This window comes from Xiphias gladius, chromosome 18 (assembly GCF_016859285.1).
Source record: "Xiphias gladius isolate SHS-SW01 ecotype Sanya breed wild chromosome 18, ASM1685928v1, whole genome shotgun sequence".
In the NCBI taxonomy this organism is placed as follows: domain Eukaryota; kingdom Metazoa; phylum Chordata; class Actinopteri; order Istiophoriformes; family Xiphiidae; genus Xiphias; species Xiphias gladius.
In genome coordinates, this window is record NC_053417.1 from 13236989 (window position 1) to 13256217 (window position 19229).

Consider the following 19229-nt stretch of genomic DNA (forward strand, 5'->3'; position numbering starts at 1 on the left):
CATTATCATCATCTCATCATCTTCGCTGTATTATGTCAGTATACTGTCCAGCCATAACTAATGGCCATAACTTTTATGAGGCTCAGACAGGCAATTTTGAAGACATCACCTTGGGAGTAAGAAACTGTGATGGGGTCTTTTTCACGATTTCCTGACAAAAACAATGTATTGATTAATTAAGAAAATAATCACCATATTAATTGCTAATCAAAATAAACATTAGTTGCAGCCCTATTTGAATCCAAATTATGTCAATGTTGTGCAGAGTTGACCAGTATTTATAGCATGGGGGAGGATTAGGAAAGGTACTGTATCAGTGGAACTGACTGGACAAAATGCTCCTCACCTGGTCTCTGGGTTATATCCGAGGATGTAGAAAAAGGAGTCGATGCGGGCTTTGAACTCCCTGGCAGCAAAAATGTCGGAGAAATGGGAAATGTTGCATTTCCCCCTGTGAGAGAAAAGACAGGCTTTATTAAACAGAAACAATTACATGGTAGCCTAGCTGGAGAAGACATAGCCCTAATTAGAAGCTCTTGGGGTGTTCATCCACTGGTGGTGACAAATACAGCAGCAGGTATCTAGTGCCTGCCAGTGCCTGCTGACTTTTGCTGTGAGACATCAGACCCTGGATGCTGAACCCGTACACACCAGCTGAACACGTCAGCTCTGCCTAGTCTAATGCAGCTGAAGTGTGGGAGACAGATGCCGCAGAGATCTGGACAGGAATTCAACCTGTTTGTCTCTTTCCTTACACGATTATCCCCCAGTGAGCTGAGAGGGCCGCGGCTCTGACCACATCTTGATACCATTTCCTTTTTCCAGCACCCTGGTGTCTGGCTCTATCAAAATAACAGACATCTCAAGCATATGGAGCTGGGCTGCCTTACAGAGAAACAGTATCTTCCTCTCCCTGAAAAGATTAAGGGGTGCTAAGGAGGGCCGCCTTCGGAGAGCTGTGCATTACAGCATCCCACTGGAATTCCCTCCCGTTTATCTAAAGCCTGGAGAATAAGTCAAATCAAAGGGTGCTCTGTGTAGGAGACATTGCAGCTAATTTGCCCTGAAATCAGTGGTTTCTGTAAGACATGGCTCTGACTGCCAGCCGCTGTGCTGATCACAGATGGTTTTGGTTAGAGAAAAGGGGAAGTTGGGGGGGGGGGGGTGTCAGCCAGGAATGGATGAAAAGACACACAATATATGATTTCAGAACAAGAAAGTAACCAAGCCTGTAATGCAGAGCTATTTCAATCAGTGTTTTAATGTAAGGCAACGTGAGGCATGTGACTCTTTCATGGCTTTGCGTCTTTACACATCTGGTCTATTTTAGCAGCATCTGCTCAGAGCAGTAATGCATGGTGTACATATGTACATATATACATATCTACATACATACACACACACATATATATATATATATACACACTTTTGAATGTTACAAATATGCAGTAGTGTTGAACACATTAAAAACAATTGTATAAGAGTGTTTAAAGAGCCTGATGAAGCTGCAAGGTGAAACATACTGTTCGCTCGCAGATTTGCAATTATCTATGACTATTAATCAATAAAGATGACCTAGACATCCCTTGTTTGTGCTGGAATTTCTACTCTATGAATCTTTCAACGATTGTATAGTTTTTCTTTACCTGTAATTTACTAGTACTACAAAGCAACACAAATATTGCTTTAATGTCTTCTAGAGTTGGTTCATGGAGAGCCAATAGAAACAGGGATAATGTAGTACTATTACTATCTCGTCCCTGTTCAGAAACACACGTCAGGATAAATATATTACAGTGCATTAAGGAATTTTTCCTCTGTCGCCTGAATCTGGTTCACAGCAGTCAAGTATTTTATAATAGTGGTGTGTCTATTAAAACACACGTTAGTAAAAACAGTATTTACTTGAAGGAAGAATTGTTGGTATAACAGCACTAGATTAGTGACATGAAAGAGAATTATACCCTAATCATACAATACTGATATTGATTACTGACACTCATGTCCAACCGGACAGCAAATTTCCAAACCTAAATCACGGCACATGGTACCACAAAGGGTGTCTGACTTTTCCATAAGGTAATAAAAATAAAACTTCAGTTAAATAAAGAATTTTCATAGCCTCAGAAGTGGGATTTTTTCGGTTTAAAAATAGGCAAAAACAGTCGACTCAACAGGCATATGCAACAATACACCACAAATAAAAGCTGAGTGTTGCAACAGGGGCACAGTAATATAAATACTAGCATTGCAGCAGTTACAATGTTTCTGGACCTTTAGGATTGAACACAGCGTGTAAGAGAAACTTGTAGGAAACTTATATTGTTTCTTCTGAGTGTAGCTTGTATCTTCTATCACAGCTAAGAATATGAAGCTGCCAGTGTGTGTGTGCATATAGATATGTTTGTACTTATGGTCGTTTACCTGAGAGCAGCAGCATGATAAGTGTCCACATAATCAGAGATGAAGAGTTCTCGACTCCTGACCACTGGGTCTGTGATAACTAGCTCCCGGCCAGAGTCTGGAGGGGAAAAAAAACAACAAAAAAAACCACAGGTGCACTGAATACGTACATGTACTGTATCTACATTATATATAATGCTAAAGACCACCAAAGTCATTTATCTATGACAAAGAGCGAACAGAGATAAGGTAGCTTGGATATTTGAACTCACTAATAAAATCATGATCACAGTTCTGCGTACACCAAAGTAACAAGTACCTCTGTGGAGGTCAGTATTATGCCACATAATTCAATAAAGCCAATAAAGTGCGGTTCCCCGAGGAGAGGACATAATGTTCAGTTCTCTAGTGAAATGACCCTTGCGGGGGTTAAGACGCATCAGCACCACCAAAAATGAGCCGGGACTCGTCACTGACAAATGACCTGAGTTGATGCGTGCTTTGGCCACTGTGCTGCGGCCTTATGACATCAATTCTAATAATCCTGAGTCCCTGCTGCAAGGACGGACTGCAGATAGCAGAGTGTCAAGTTGCACTGAAACGGCTTCTGGAGGGAGCAGCATACATGGTGTTTGTTTGATAACCTCAATGGCACACCAGAATTAAACTCTGACTGACACAAGAGATACTGGGATTATTGTAGAAAGGGGAAACAGCATAACACCCTGTGAAGTTGTAACTGCGACTGCATAGGCATTTGTTCTCTGGTTACAAAGCTGTTTTTACTCAGTGTATATTTAGAGCTGACTGTAGGCTGTGTAGCAAACTGAGAAAAGCTCAACCATTAGGGGCATGTTAGCTAATGAAAACTGCCAACTGCTAACAGGATGTGTCGACAGGTGAGTGGGTGTTGTGAGAATGTGTAAACACTGCCACTTTTTCTCAGAAATGAGCTTGAATAGAAGCACTCTAAAAAGAAATACACCTAAGAGTCTGTACCTTTAAAAAATAGCAAAAAAAAAAATAAAAACAAACTAAGTATTTGTACCTTTACAAACTGTTCATCAGGAGAACACTGAGTGCTTACTGCCACATCAGCCAAGTACAACATCAAAGATGTTTAAGCCAACATTTCTGGTACAATATTTTAGGTAAGACTCAAAGAAGGACTGAGAAAATAATAATGGATGATATGAACTGATTATTCCAAGTATAACAAGTCAACATTAAATCTGACTTTCCTCCTTGACATTTCCTTTTTGTCATCAGGATATTCGATATTTGATATTCCGTTGCTGAAACAGTGACAGTGCATTTGTTCCTGTAGATTTCTATGTTTTAGAGTGCAATGAGTTCACTGGCACTGATGGTGTTGTGGTGTTGACAGTTTGTGTGCTCAAGGGCCACATGACACAGTGGGTTATAAACACTTGACAGTGCTGCTGTCTGGCCTGAACGAGTGTTACCCAGGGAACAGCACAGAGCATCGGGATTGGCTCGGCTGTCTGGGACACTGTCTTCTGGTTTCTGTTTGAAATGCAATTCACAGCTAGGTCTTATATCCTTTAACAGTCTGGAGAGCAGAGGCAAGTGTGTGTTTGTGAAGGAGAAAAATTGATTTTTGTGTTACAGACCAAGTAAGTGTATTTACTTTTGTGTCTGAGCGTGTGTACTGGATATATGCACACATGTGGCTGTGTTGCAATGCTATGCATACAAGGCAGTCTCACCGTTTTCATTGTTGCGATCCTGCACCAGGTGCTGGTAGACAGAGTCGGGCACCTCTGACTGGCGGTAGTACCATTTCACATTCATCAGCAGATGGTCCCGTTTACTCTGCAACACAGAGAGACACAGAGCGAGTAAGTAGGCGACAAGAAAGATCCCACGCTAAAATAAACAGCCATCATTTTGTTTGATTATGACGTCACAAACTGGCCGCTTGGCAAACAGTGATGCTGTGCAGACGCACTATTTATGACTCACACTGACTGATGCCAAAAAGCATTCAGAGAGACCAAGTCAATTAAAAAGGGATTGCAGAGCATTTAGAGCCTTAATAAAGTAAACAGTGGGATGGCCGTTGCTGGAGTATGGAGAGAGAATAACCGTGATGGGGTGGATAAGGGTTCAGTCTTTGCCATCTACAAATCTGTCCTTTGCCTTGGTTTCTCTTCACCTAATCACAATACTCAAATGAGCTATTCAATGATTTTAACATTACTAATAGTTTACTCATACACAGCTACAGTATCTTAACATACTTTAGACTTTCTTCTCCTTAAGTGGTGCCACCCACTGGCCTTTCAATAAAGTGCAAGTCAGCAAAGGCCTGTAACTCTCTAGATGAACAGCAGGTGGCAGCACTGAGGTGAGAAGAGAGCTTTTCTATTACCAGTCAGTGAAAAACTAGAGGGAAGGCAAGGGGGGTGGGTGGGAAGAAAATGGTATTAACTGAGGCCAGCACTGAGGTGAGGGATGAAAAGGGCAAAATACTGTTTTCATTTTATGTTATAAAATATTTATTGTGCCTTCACATAAGCCCAACTGACCGTCACAGTGGTTTGAAAAGAACATTAGAGAGACTGGTGGGCTGGGTGCTGGACTGCGACACAATCCTATTGGCCCCAGCCATCTTTATTAGGGGCTCGGCTGCACTGCACTGAACTGAACTAACCAACTAAGACACCTGCACCACCAGTGACACCACCCACGTAGTACAACAGAAATGAGCATATGGAAAAAATAGAAGGGGAAAAGTCTATGGTAATCTAAGACAGTTTAACATCTGTTCTTTCCACACTCTTAAATGTATCTCTCTCTCTCTCTGTGTATGTGTGTGTGTGTGTGTGTGTGTGTGTGTGTGTGTGTGTGTGTGTGTGTGTGTGTGTGTGTGTGCGCGTGCGCGCATGTGTGCAGGAATATGAAGTCAGAGTAAAGATATTTAAAGCCTTTACAGTACATTGTTCTGTTATGTCACTGGGGAGGAGGCTAAGCACACGCAGCCAGGCAAGTCATCACCTCCCTAAACCCTCAAGCCCACCTCTGGTTTTCCAATTCTCTCCATTCCTTCCTCCTCTTCCTCACTTTTCTCCTTCCTCCCCCTTTCTCATTCCAACCCTCCACTCCACCACCTCTCCACCATTTTCTTTCATTCGTTCCTCCCTTTCTCCAACCTCCAGCAGGGAGGAGGAATGAGTGACTAAGTGAGCCTAGACGTGTTAAACAGCAGCTGGCATGCAGTCAGTCAGCTGCATTTACTGCTCTGGATGATTGTAGGAGTATGCATGCAACATCACACAACCACATACACTTTGCTTGTGATTCAACAGAGAGCAATAGTGATGGACTGAGACACAGACCCCCGAGCATGTAGCCATACTGTGTGTGAAGAAATGTGTGCAATGACGTCATGTCCCTCCCCCTCCCAGCAGTAAGCCCACCCATCCCAACCTCTTGTCTATCCAGTGTACAGACACTGTTGCCTTCTAGATTAACAGGCTGCCTGCCACAGCAGTATGAGCAGTTATCCTGTGCTTACACATAATTAATAGTTTAAGGAGACTGTAAACGCTGCTAGTGCGCTAACTGAACATTTCATTTTCTGCCTGTAAAACCACAAAGGCATTTCAGAGACCTGGAACAAAGAGCCTGATGCAAACGGAAAAGCAGGCAGAAAGATGCACACACAGGTTTTACACCTTACTCATGAGCCTGCATTATTTTAACCAACCAAATGAACCAAAGCAGAGAGTGAATGTTTCTTTAGCGATCGTCAGTATCCTCGTCACTACAGAGTAGCTGCCGCTCTCCAGAGTAGATTGCTGTTTAAAAGCTCACAGCAGCGTTAAGCCCTCTCAGGCAAAAGAGGGGAGGGAGATGCAGAGAAAGACTGAGAGTGCAACATATGGAGGAAGTAGTGGGAGTGAAGCATAGCTTTCAATTATCACAATTCTATAAACATGTGGGGTGGAAAAATTAGTAGATAACGCAAAGAGAAAATGAAGGGGGATGATAGACAGCTCAGACTCGCCACATGAACTACTAGTTGTATTGTCTGGGTTTTGCTAAGCCTGCCATAGAAAATGACAGAGAGAGAACATATAAGAGGGAACCACAATGCTGAATTGATTAGAGACATTCCATGCTGCCTGTAGAGAGCTGAGCCCCGCACAATGTCAGCCATCTTTGTCTGTCCTGCCAGGGGCTAAACATGGCCCTGCCCTCCCTCCTCCTGGGCCCTAAACCCTGGGAATGCTGCTCACTGTGGAGAGGCCAAAAGACTTACTAACCCACTACTGAGAGAGAGAATTGAAACAAGAATTAAAAAAGGAGAAAGTGCTAGGAAGCAGAGCAAAGATATGGGGGGGGGGGGTTAGGTAGGAGGAGCAAGACCTTCTCATTTCCTCTGACTTAAAATTACAACTATCCTCCTCCTGCTTTACTGAGACCCCCAGGGTACAAGGCTACCCCTTTATCCACTGAAGAGATATAAATCTGAGAGTCATGCTTTGGGGCTGAACACAATGGTACCTCTCCTTCCTCCAGTGGCTCAGACTGGCCTGTGGCATTCTTGGGCACACGCATTACACAGGGATTTGATTATAGGAGGACCACTACTTTACAGGCTATATGTTGGAAAATGTTACAAGGTTTTTAAGTATATTTCTTTTACAATGACTCCAAAATGCATCTCTGATAATAAAAAGTAAATCTAAAGGCATCCAAGACAATCCAGGCATTGTGTGAGTCGGTTAATTCTCCCTCTGACTAGCTAAAGATGGCTGGCCCCTTGGATCCATAATGGCTGTGCAGTTTTCTTTGTGTGGCTGCATGAGTGCAGTCAACTCTGGAGATGGGGCCTCTGTGTATGACCACACCACACTACAAAGAATTGGGGGGGGGGGGGTTGTACAGAGGGCAGACTATCCTTTTTACAAGGAAAGGCTTTAAATTTGAAAAGAAAACCAGCTCTTATTTAAGGGAGGAAATCTGTAGAGGTATACACTTGAAAGCACAGAATGAGTGTGCTATTAATTCCGTGTTTTCAAGTAAGAGAGTGAAAAATCAATACAGTGCTTTTCCATGCAAAACCAATGCTAACACTAACACTTATTCTTGTAAGTCTTTCAATATTTGGGAACAGCGGAAGCAGCAAGCCCCTACTTTCTCCCACATCTGTTCACAGTGGCCTTTACAATATAGTCATTGCTTTACAGCCATGCTGAGCTGTGACAAAACTAAGGGAAGGTTGTTACAACCTGTAACCCTCAAACCTAATGCCCTTTTCCTCCTCCTCCCCGTACCATAACACTAGAGCTTTGCTTTAAACAAGACCAGACCATCCTGCTCCCACACGACAGGCCCCCAGTGCACCTCGTTAACAGGAAACCTCTGTTTATTTTCTCTGCTTTTCAAACACTCTCCTCTTCCTCTGCTAACCCTGTTAGTGACGACCCCCCCCAATCATTGGTGACATCAGCAGCCAGGATCTATGACTTCCTTCAGAAGGTGGCGGCCAGAAGTAAGAAGGGAAGACAGACCCCAAACACACAGACAAAGGAGACAGCAAAAGGGAGGGAGGGAAAAGGGGGAGGTCAAACAGACAAGAGCAGCAGCAGCAGGAGCTCAGTTTTAGCCAGGAATGTCAAGCAGTTCAGCTTGGCTAGCAGGCTGCTGAGCTAACAGCTTAGTTAGCTAACGCCCCAGGCAGGGGAGGCTCAGGTATGGTAGATTAGGGTTGGTAGACGTGTGACATTGACAGGCAGAGGCTCAAAATGGCACAGAGGGCAGATTGCAGGAGTGTCCACCTTGCACGCTGCCAGGGGAGAGTAAGCACAACCAAAGAACAAAAGGCTGATTGTGGCATTTGGAGGCAGAGATGGGATCTGGGAGGACTAATCTGCTCCTCCTACATGATAAGATTAGAGAGGGGAGGCAGGCAGGAAGAGCTGGCTGGGAAGATCACACATAGACTCATATAAACACACACACACACACACACACACACACACACACACACACACACACACACACACACACACACACACACACACACACACACACACACACACACACACACTAAGATGATGGATCTGATTGGAAGGGTTTTCCACTCGACTTTCTCTCTTGCTCATTTTCCTTCTTTCTCTGACTTATTTTCTCCCGCTCTCTCTGAGACAGAGATCTGCCAGCACACCAGCACTCAATAAGCACTTCCATCTGGACTACAGAACACACACACAAACACACACATCCAAAATCTGTATGTGTGTATGAACATACACTGGCGAGGTACAAGAGATCTGCTGTGCTCACGCAATCTTCAACATCTCAGTGACTGACAAAGGAGGTTGTTAAAAGAAATGCCGGCATGCTGTGTGAGCAAACACACATCCAAGCAAATGCAGTCTCTCTCACACGCACAAACAACACACACAATACACAACACACAAATAACAGGCTTTCAGGATAAGCACCATTATTCTTCTCACAACCCTGCAGTAGAGCGAGGCAGGCTGGAACTGTGTGTCAGAGGTAAGAGAAAGCACCTCTAAATCAGGCTGTCAGGGCAGCAGCAGCAGGATTCCACTCTGCAATCCTCCTTTCCTTATGGGCTTCACAGTGAGGACTTGGCTACTTGGAGGAAGGAAGGATAACTTGCCCTTCAAGCCCCCCTTCTCTTAGGCACATATAACAACACCAAACTAATGCGGATTACAATGTTTGTGAGAAGGAACTGTCACAGCCTGCTACCTCGCCTGGCAACAAGAACAAATGGGGAGAATGTGGGAGGCAGAGGGAGGAGGGGGGAGGGAGGAGGTGAGGTGAGTCCCAGCTGTGGTGGCGGACCTTTGCGCCGTGCCTACACAGGGGTGTCTCTCTCTTTGGCTTGACCTGTTTGGATATTAAATCGGCACCCTCTGCTTTGAACACACTGGGCCCATCTGTCAGCCCAGCTCCATATTGGATTGGATGAGCATTAGCCGTTTCAAAGTGGGCAGATTTGCTCTTGTTGCTCTTTGTGTGTGTGTGTGTGTGTGTGTGTGTGCCCGCGCCTTTGAACATGCATGCCTTAAATTTAAACCCCCTTTCAAGGAATCAAGCAGACACAAATAAATCACTTTATGACAGATGTGTGTCACTGTACAATTTGTGGACATAAACAAATACATCTGCGGATGTTAACAGGTCCTCCTGTCATCTAGGCAGAAGAAGGAGTGATGGTGGCAGATATGGAGAGAAGAAAGAGAAAGAGTAGCGGGGTTGAGTCACATGGAGCTCACAGATGATACTAATCAAGATTTAAGGGGTTAGGGCCACTACTGGTGGATCACACTGTCAACCACAGGCACACTTTACACACTGGAGAGTCACAAGCACCACACATGACTGCCACATCTGAGGTCTGGCTAATCCAACACTTTGCTTCACTCGATGCTGATAACAAACAGGGCTAATTGCACCAGTCTTTGTTTCATCTTTTCTTTCTTTCAAATGGGTGCCAGTGGAAGAAAGTAAATTAGAGGCAGAAATAATAAGAAAAATGCATAATGTTGACCACATTGCCCTCCTTCTAGACAGAGAGAGGCGGAGAGAATCGAGAACACTAGCCTTGGCTGCTCACTCCATAAAATAGCCAGGCTGTGTCCAACTTAAATATTTGTCTTTGCCTTCAACACACTTCTGCTACACCGCGGTTTTAGCCAAGAAATTTAAGACGAGTTAAGTGATGGTAAATAGAGCAGCACTGGGAAAAGCAAAAGGAAAGATGACAAAGAATAAATAATATATTTAAGGAATAAATATAAAGGTATAAAGAATAATGATTATTATTAGCAGCAAAACATGGACAAAGGGCAGCAGGGACCTGACAACTGGTGTTCAGTGATTTAGGCTACACACAAATACACAGGCACTTCATTCTTCTTTTATTGAGAACACAGTCAGAAAGCCTTGCTACACTAGCAGGGTATAGACCAGAATGCAGATCCAAGTGAGACTTCAAAAGCAGGCTGTGCAAGGACAGATGGAGGCGGTTAGGAGAGCTCATATCTGGGTGTTCAGATCATAATACTGACTTTATTTTCCAAGCTCTCCCTCTCAGCCAGACATACAGTTATAGGCTGCCAGAAAACATTGTCATTTCTACCTTCAGCCTTTCATTTAGCGGCTTCAAAGCCATCTCCCTTTGATACCTGGCTTCCTGTGTGTGTTAGCGTGTTTGCCATTGTGTGTGTGTGTGTGTGTGTGTGTGTGTGTGTGTGTGTGTCTGTATAGCCCTGGATGTTCTCTTGAGAGCAGAGACTTGCCTGGTCTCAAGGTAATACCCATGAGTCAGGATTCGGAGTTAGACACAGACACACACACACAAAAATTGAGGAATTCTGACGTTTTTGGACGACACAGACTTCCTTTGTGTTGTGCGGAGGAGGCCTGTTTGCCTGTGATCCATTATGTTAGCTTTGCCTTGTTAGCATAGCCTGGTGAGCTAATAAGACATCTTACTAAAACTGACTGGACTACTGCTGTGGAGGAAGGGGGGTGGCGGGTGTGTGTGTGTGTGTGTGTGTGGGTGGGGGGTGCTCACAGAGAGGGGCATGCAGAAAGGATATGAATATCAAGCTCTGTGTCTATGTGTGTGTGTGTGTGTGTGTGTGTGTGTGTGTGTGTGTGTGTGTGTGTGTGTGGACTTTTCATATTGGATGTCTGCCCAGCCAGCTAATCCGGACTCGGTGTGTGTATGTGTGTGTACGACTACCAGCGGCAGCCTCCTGAGCAGGGCATGGCAGAGATGGAGTTGTGGGACAATTGAGCGCTGTAATGGAAGACAGGAAATGAGAGGGCTTGCTTAAGCCAATGTTAATCGATCTCCCGCCTGGGTATAATTCATACATAGACACACACATACATATGAACATTTAACTTTCAGGCTAAAGTGTAGGTTAATGTAGTAGTAAGGAAGGACATGTGTGTGTAAAGGGTGGTGTGTATGTGGTATAACTTCTAAACAACGCACAGGAGAGTCAGAAAGGTGTTGTGTGTGTAAGGATGTGTCCTACTGCAAAGACTGATGGGGTGTGTGCTTTGAGAAGGATGATGTAGAGTTGGTTAAAAAAAAAGGAACAGTGTGGGTGGGAGAGAATGATTTGGAGGTCTATTCTCTGTAAGAGCAGCTGTCAGGCCATCAGAGGAGTGTCTATAGGGAGTTTATGTGTTTGTTGGTCTGTATGGTCAGCTCACATCGATACACAGCTAATAGGAATATTTATGATCCTTCTCTCACACAAGCACGCACACGAGCACGCACACAAGCACGCGCGCCAAGCTCATTTCTGCATACGCACACAAACTTACAACAGTTTCTTCACAAATACAAACAGAGGAAAGCAGGAGGAGTGGAGATGCACAGCCAGAGATGGAGGCAAATAAGCAGAGAATAAGAGCACAAGCATGCAAAAACAGATCTGGACAGTCAGCCTTTAAGAGCTCATATCAACATGAGCTCAACCAGTTTCGTTTATATTGTTTTATCAGGCCACTGCTTCTGAAGATACCCATATCCCGGTCTGTCTCATCCCCTCTATCTCTGTGTCTGAAGGTGACCTTGCCTGTCTTTCAGTCTCTAGTGATGACACTGGCCCTATCAGTAATACATCATGTAAGCTGTGTATCGGCCAGATGCCGCACTTGCTGAGCAGTGGGTGGTCTGTCAGGCATGCTTGCTTTGTACAATATGCAAATTATAACATGCAAATTACCTACCGGGGTGTGTGACAATATATCAGTGTGGATGCAAATGCAGTAGGCTATCAGATGAGTATGGGTGTTTAAAAGATTTTAAGACGTAACAGGTCTTTCACCAAATACAGTTACAGCTCACACAATCAAAAGACTACTCGCAGTAACTGCAGTCTGAATGCTGTGGAAGGATATGATTAAAACACACACACACACACACACACACACACACACACACACACACACACACACACACACACACACACACACACACACACACACACACACACACACACACACACACACAAACACACACAGAACACACACACACAGGCCAGAAGCTCTGAGCAACCCCCTGCTGTGCTGCAACAAGAGATGTATTGTAGACAACACAGCTGCAATAACAAGGCTGGCCCAGTGCTTGAAGGAGCTGTACTGCATGACTCTTGGTCTAGACTGGCAATGACAGCCGCCATATTGTAACATGATTATGGATGGACTTTGGGTGCGTGTCAGCAAGCCACATTTCAGTCTATTTGAAACACTCTGTGATAGTATTATTGATCTAAATTTTTATGTATTTCTCCTATGCAATTAAGTCACCATCAGAGAGTTCACATTTTACAGTGCAGATCTTGCCTTTTGTTTCTCTTAAACTGTCAAATGGGTATATGGTAATGAAGGTAGAATGAGTTAATGAGGCAAAAATGTGAATTAAAAAGGTTATTTGAATTTAAAAATGAACATAAAAAAGAACAATAGGAAAAAAAGGCAATTTATTTAGATAAGTGATTAATGTTTTGAAACTAAAAATGCCCAGTGTAAGAGCAAGATAAAAGGTGTAGGGAGGTATAAATTATTGAATTTAGTAAAGCACACACTGTTCTGCATTATCTGAGCAGACATGCTGTGAATACAACTGTTGTTGTCAGGGGAAAAATACATCTTTAGACACTTTTGCACACATTTAACACAAATTTGTCGAGACTCTAAGCAACTAATGATATACTCTATGACGTATGATGCATTTTAATTTTGCACATCATGAAGTCCGGCACAGGTTAAAAGGAAGCTGGAAATGTAAAACTGATCAATGAATAACCTTTCCTTTCCAAAGTCTTTTTTTTTTGGGATAATTTTCCACATTTTTTCACAACAAAATTTGTACCAAGAGAACATTCAGCTGACAAAATATGGGATCAATGGGTGACAATTTTGCAAAGATGACAGAAAATATCATGTCCTGATTTTTTAAAAACATATTTTAAAACCGGCAAATTTAAACTGCAGCCTCTTGGATTGTCTCTGCAGCTGACTTCCCAAACTGTAACATAATAAAATAAACATGGTTAAGTTAACAATTGCCCTCTAATCCATAACATGGGAAAACACTGGAGTTATGATGAGCATAGTGTGTCAAACACAGTGAATATCTTTCACACATACACACGCACAAACAGAGCGCCCACCGAGAGAGCGACCACGAGACAAAGAGCTTGAACAACACACCAACATCTCTACTTTCTGCAACCCAGGCACATCAAAGCCTTCTCCACCCATTTATCCTTGTGTGTGCCTGTAAATCAAAAGGCATACTTTGAACCTGCACACACACACAGGCTCAGACTGCATTTGCTTTGTGCAGCAGCGTCCAGGGCTGGGTAGGGGAGGCAAAGGATTTTGCTGTAGACTGGGGAATTACGTGCCTCGGCTCACTCTGTCAGGGAAGAGAGGAGTATAACTGTTTACCCGCAGTGAGTGAGAGAAGGAAAGAAAGAAAAAAAAGGGAGAAGGAACAAAAAGACAGAGAGGTCAGTGCTGTGCCTGAGACTGTGCTTTCTTTCCTGCAAGTCACCTGCCGCCTCACTTTCACCCCTCAGTTGCTCCTGCCAACATCATTGAAAGGTGACTCACACATACACACATCTACCTCTGTCTTTAAAAATGGCTTCAAGGCCAGGTCAATGTAATTAGTTGTAACAGCATGTTCAGGGCAAGATACTATACACAGGAACAGAAGAGGAATAAATGCACAAACACATTCAGAAACCTATGGAGAGGAAAACCAAGGAATGCACCCACACACACAAAGATGCAGAAGGTCTGTGCATCCCAGTGTGACCATATGGTTTGGCAGGGACTTCCTACCCACTGTAGAGGAAGTGTCCATTCACTGTGTACAGTTCAGTTGTCCCCCATCACATCCTGTCTCCCAGCTCTAAACGGCCATGTGAAGCCTGCTCGGCTTAGCCCAGTCACGGCTTTGAAGTTAAATCAAGCAGAAAGGAGACACAGTTCACCATACCATGCAATCAGCATCAGCATGAGATCTGGTAGGGCGCATGCAACCTCAAACGACAAAGCACTGGCAGCATGAAGAGACTGTTTTATGTACTATAGGGTGTGTGTGAAGCTAGTCCGCTCTCAGCCCGTTTTGTTGGCAGGTTCTCGCCTTTTTTCCTCTACTGTGGTGGTGTGATTGACATCCACCTGTCGATGGGCGGAGGGTGATTAGGTGATCTTATAGCTGGCTCTCTGTAACAGAGTAGATGCTTGTAATAGATTGAGTGTGTACAGTGATATGATAGGTTGATGATGGGATGATCCAGCAGACACTGACTAACAGTCTGTGGAATACAACAGGGCGGGGTTATTGATGACTCTCTTAAACAGTGGATATCATTGCCATGACAGCCCATACATTATCACTGTGCAGCCACACCCTATCACCGGCCCGGACCAATAGGCAGGCAGCTGCCAAGCAAACAATCCCCAGCAGTGTTGGAATGGTTGGAGGAGAGAGGAGAATGCTAAATGTGCCACTTCATCTGGTGATTGACACAAAGCCTCTTGTTTACCAGCACCACTGAAATTTGCATCTTTTTGCTGTTGCACCTCCCTCTCTTCTTCCCTCTTATTTCTGTTCCTGTCCTCTGCGTCCCCTGCTTCACTCCCACAATCCTCCCTGTTTGTGGCGGCGCTGCATGAAGTGGGTATTACCCCACCCTGCTGCTATGATATTGATCAGCCCCCTCCCTCCCTCTCTTCCTTTCTCTCCCCTCTCTTCATAGCCCACTGCATTGATTCCACCTCTCCCTCTGAGCCCGCCAGCTAGGAGTGATTACACAGGCTGCTCACACACAGTGATGCAAGCACACACACAGACATTAGAGTATTTGGTAAGGATGTGTAGCCTTGCTTTACTTTAAAGGCTATAAAGCTCAGCGGCTGCTGCACCAGCCCAGAGAAAACACTTCTTCTTTTCATTTAATGCAACCAATGACTGCAAGCTTAGCATGATATATAACCAGAATAAATATCATTGTTATAGCATGTTAGTATAGCAAATCAGCAGGCTGGCATAAAGCTGGTTTTGCTCTGGTGGTTTTTGTCAGGGTGGTGCTAAAGATGGCTGTGGTGGGGCTTGACAGGTTGGTTCTAGACACCTTGTGATTCTGTGCAGAACCTTCACAGAGGTGATACACGCTCCTTATATGGGCCTGCAGTGCTGCGCTCACCAGCTAAAGACTAGCAGCTAGCCTGCTAAAATCAAAGCAGTTAAATGAAACAGCAGAGAGTGGTTGTCAGAGCTAGAGACAAAGAGCCAAAATCAGCTGTGTACAGTTGTGGGAGATTTGAGGTTTGGAATAAAAAAGCTCACGTAGTCGTGTGTAGAGCTACACTGCCTTTGTGAATTTCCACACCAAAAGCTGAGCTTGCCTAAACTGCCCAGGCAGCAGGAGCTGTTGGCTCATCTGTACAGGCTTGCACATTAATTATATAAATACCAACCCTCTCTTGGTTACGAGATAGCATTTCTGCTAACATTAGCTGGTGGAGTGCCAAAGGTTTTGGATGGGGAGTCCTAGCTGATGAGCTACCAAGGGCAGTGCAGGCCGATGCAACAAGAACAACCACTTATGTCTGTGTAACCTCTTTCTGGCAGCAGCAGCAATCCAGCAGAGAGTCTACAGCAACAGGCCAGAGATCCCACATATTATACACAACCTCACTGCCTTTTGGCATTTAAATGGCATTTTGGCGTGGTAGCAAACAGTTTGCACCTAATTACGGCCAGCTGCTGCTGTGTTGACTTAAGCAGAAGTCTCACAGCCATCCACACAAGAGCATGGCTGTTAAATCTACTCTTATTAATGACCAACACCTCTTCCGTTGGAATTAATACTGAGGTTGACTACTTGTGAGTGTTGAGAATGGAGCTCTATAACATATAAAATGTTAACAGGCAACCACAGTCCAAACAAAGACAAAGACAAGGGGGGAGAGCAAGGACAGTGTGAATGTGATCAATAGTAGTAATCAATATTCTCCCTCTGTACCTATCACTGTTTGAATTTGTACTTGTATTGCACTGCAATATAACCTTTTAGACAGGCTCACAGTGACTTTATTGCAGCTGTGTGATCTGTTCAACAAAGTCTTAAATTAATTTACATGAAAATCCCAATTACCAGCTTAAAAAAAGCTAAAGCAGTGCTTTGACAAACATACAACATTCTGTGTCATCATCACTCAAAGTAGGCCCATCTAAAAACCCCTGTAATGACCCATCTTCGGAGATGATGTTTTGGGCCAAAAAGTACTCCAAGAGACAGTCAGCCATCTGTTAACAGCAAGCTGCATTAGTCCCCTACAGGTCCTGTCACAAGTCTACAGCTAGAAGAGTGTAAGCACAAGTTCCACTGTGGTGCAAACGCTGAAGAAATGAGGTGTGTGTTTTGCATAAAAGTGTGTAATTTGGCTCTGCAGGGAGGAGAGGACGAGAGGTCACTATCTATACAAGGAGCACACCTAGACAGACAGGGGTCTCAATAACCTCCAACATCCCTCCACTTACTGATAGAGAGAGCCTCTCGCATCATCCCCCAGCTCCATTACCCACTCCGACAGGGCCGCACATTAAATCATTCTATTTCACCTGGAGAGGAGGGTGAAGGTAGGAGAAAGAGAGCTGGGAGGAAAACGGGAGAGTGCTGCTTCTTCTTCTTCCTATTCTTTTAAAACTCAGTCCTCTCTTGCTGGTGTGTGAACCGATTCGGACATGCCCACGTGCTGGGCCACCGTCAGTAATGGGCCCAAATCAGCCCCCCATCATCCCACAATGCCTTGAGGCACAAGATTCATCACAAGGTCCAGACAGTAGAGGAGAGCAAGAAAGGAGAAGTTGAAGAGAAATAATGTGGAAGAAGACGATAAATGCCATAAGATATGAAAAGTGTAAATGATGAGAACATATAAAGAGTTATTCAGCCTCAAATGGGGAGGGCATTATGGCAATCTATAAATGGGCTGTTAAGCTAAATAGCCCAAGGTTAGCTTGTCTTGATGCTGCAGTGAAAGTCTATATAGCTCTATTAGTCCCATCATAAACACGCAGCCAGTCAAATCTGGATTTAAAAAAAAGAAAAAAAGTATTTAAAATGCTGTGATTATTTCAATTAGTTCCAAAGCAAGTAAGACAAGGAATTAAACTGCATGTCAGATAAACCTCTCATCACAGATTGCCTCACAGGGCAGCAGCTTGCCTTTACAACTGTATAAGGGCAGAGGAGAAGCCACTGGATAAAGGACATGGGGATTCGACAACTGTACAAAAAAAGAGGCTTAGGGGAGGTCTGTATTTTCTTAATCATTTCATTAAGATAGTGCTTAGGCTAATTTAACAGCAGGCTTAATAACGCAGACTTTCCTCCCTCTGCTCTGTACACAAGTGTTAACTGTCTGCTGGAACAAAGATGGCTCTGTTCACAAACACAACACTGCCAAACTGTTAAGTACATTCCTATAAAGAAAGGAACAAAGAGCATTTGAGCGTGGCGGGAGCAGAAATGAATACAGCCACTGAGGGGCCAGCACATCTCGGTCCTTTGATGCCAGGAAATGTCTTTACCATCGTGGATAGTGTTTATACTTCTTCATAGCGTGCTGTTGATGATCTAGGTAACAATAAAATCAACTGGTAGTAGCTTGAAATCTCGTTGGAGAGACTGTTTGGGAGAGAGTGGTGCTGGAGAGGAGAGAGATGGGGGCTGGGGTAAGTGCTGGAAAACAGCAGATGAGTAGAGGGGATGGCAGAGAATTTAGAGGTTTGGACTGGATGGTTTTGGTGAGCATGACAGATGATTTAGGGTTTCACAACGTAGAATAATATGGTGTGCAATTTTTTGTGCGTGGATGCAAGTCATAAAAATGCACAGACACCTATGTGCAGAATAAATGAAGTGTGTGCGTGCAAGAGTGGTGAAGCGTCTCCAAGCCCTCACAGCTGTGGTTCCCTCAGTCCATGTGATCCATTGGTGGTGACAGACAGGCAAACACAATTTAGACTCGCCCATCAAAGCACATGCAACACCAGTCACAGCCACTGCGGGCGGAAATGTGACGCAATGAATGGCAAACACACAATCCTCCTCCTGTGTCGAAGGAAAGACCAGTTTAAATTTGTCATTAACTAAAATCTGGGAAAACCTGTTTGTCCTGCCCTTCTACTCTTTTTCCAAGCATTTTATGTTTGTATTTTTTTCCTGTAAACACTAAAAAGACAATCATCTTTTTTTTGTTAGAGAATGTAAGACCGTGCTCAGTCAATCCGTGGGGATACTGGTGCATTTTATGGTTCAGTGGATTTTACAAAATATACTAAAAATCCTCATTTGAGTGTAGAAGCTTGAGTTGTTAGCCATTCAAGGCTTTTATTCGTTGGCTATGGAGCAGCTCCAGAGTCTTAATCTTGATGACATGACTAATAGGGCTCTTGGTTCTTTGGTTTCTAGGTTTAGAAGAGGGTTTTCTTGTTCACATATACTGACTGGACTGCGTTGTTGTAGAGAAATGGCATATGAGAATGATATTCCCCTTTCATGATCAAAGCATGAGCATATGTGAGCCAGTTGTGTTGCATTAGATCAACAAGTATTCAGAGATGGAGGAGGGATAAAGTTAGCAGTGAGTCAAGCTGTAACACATGTACAGAATGTCAAAGGGTCTGTATGAGATTGCAGTGCTGCTGCAGGGGAGCTGCTTGAGATGGCAGCCTGTGGTGATGTTGCTGTTGTTTTAAGGGC

At 44.0% G+C, this 19229-nt stretch overlaps 1 protein-coding gene across 4 annotated transcripts in view; it reads right to left on the minus strand.

The window, feature by feature from the left end:
• rerea (arginine-glutamic acid dipeptide (RE) repeats a) overlaps window positions 1–19229 on the minus strand; it is a 124792-nt gene that overhangs the window by 36224 nt on the left and 69339 nt on the right. For all 4 annotated transcript variants that reach the window (XM_040152147.1, XM_040152149.1, XM_040152146.1 and 1 more), the window contains 3 exons: window positions 4134–4239; window positions 2425–2521; window positions 347–451 (listed from right to left, as the gene is read on the minus strand). In XM_040152147.1, the coding sequence (XP_040008081.1) occupies window positions 347–451; window positions 2425–2521; window positions 4134–4239 (308 nt within the window). The remainder of the gene's footprint in view (window positions 1–346; window positions 452–2424; window positions 2522–4133; window positions 4240–19229) is intronic.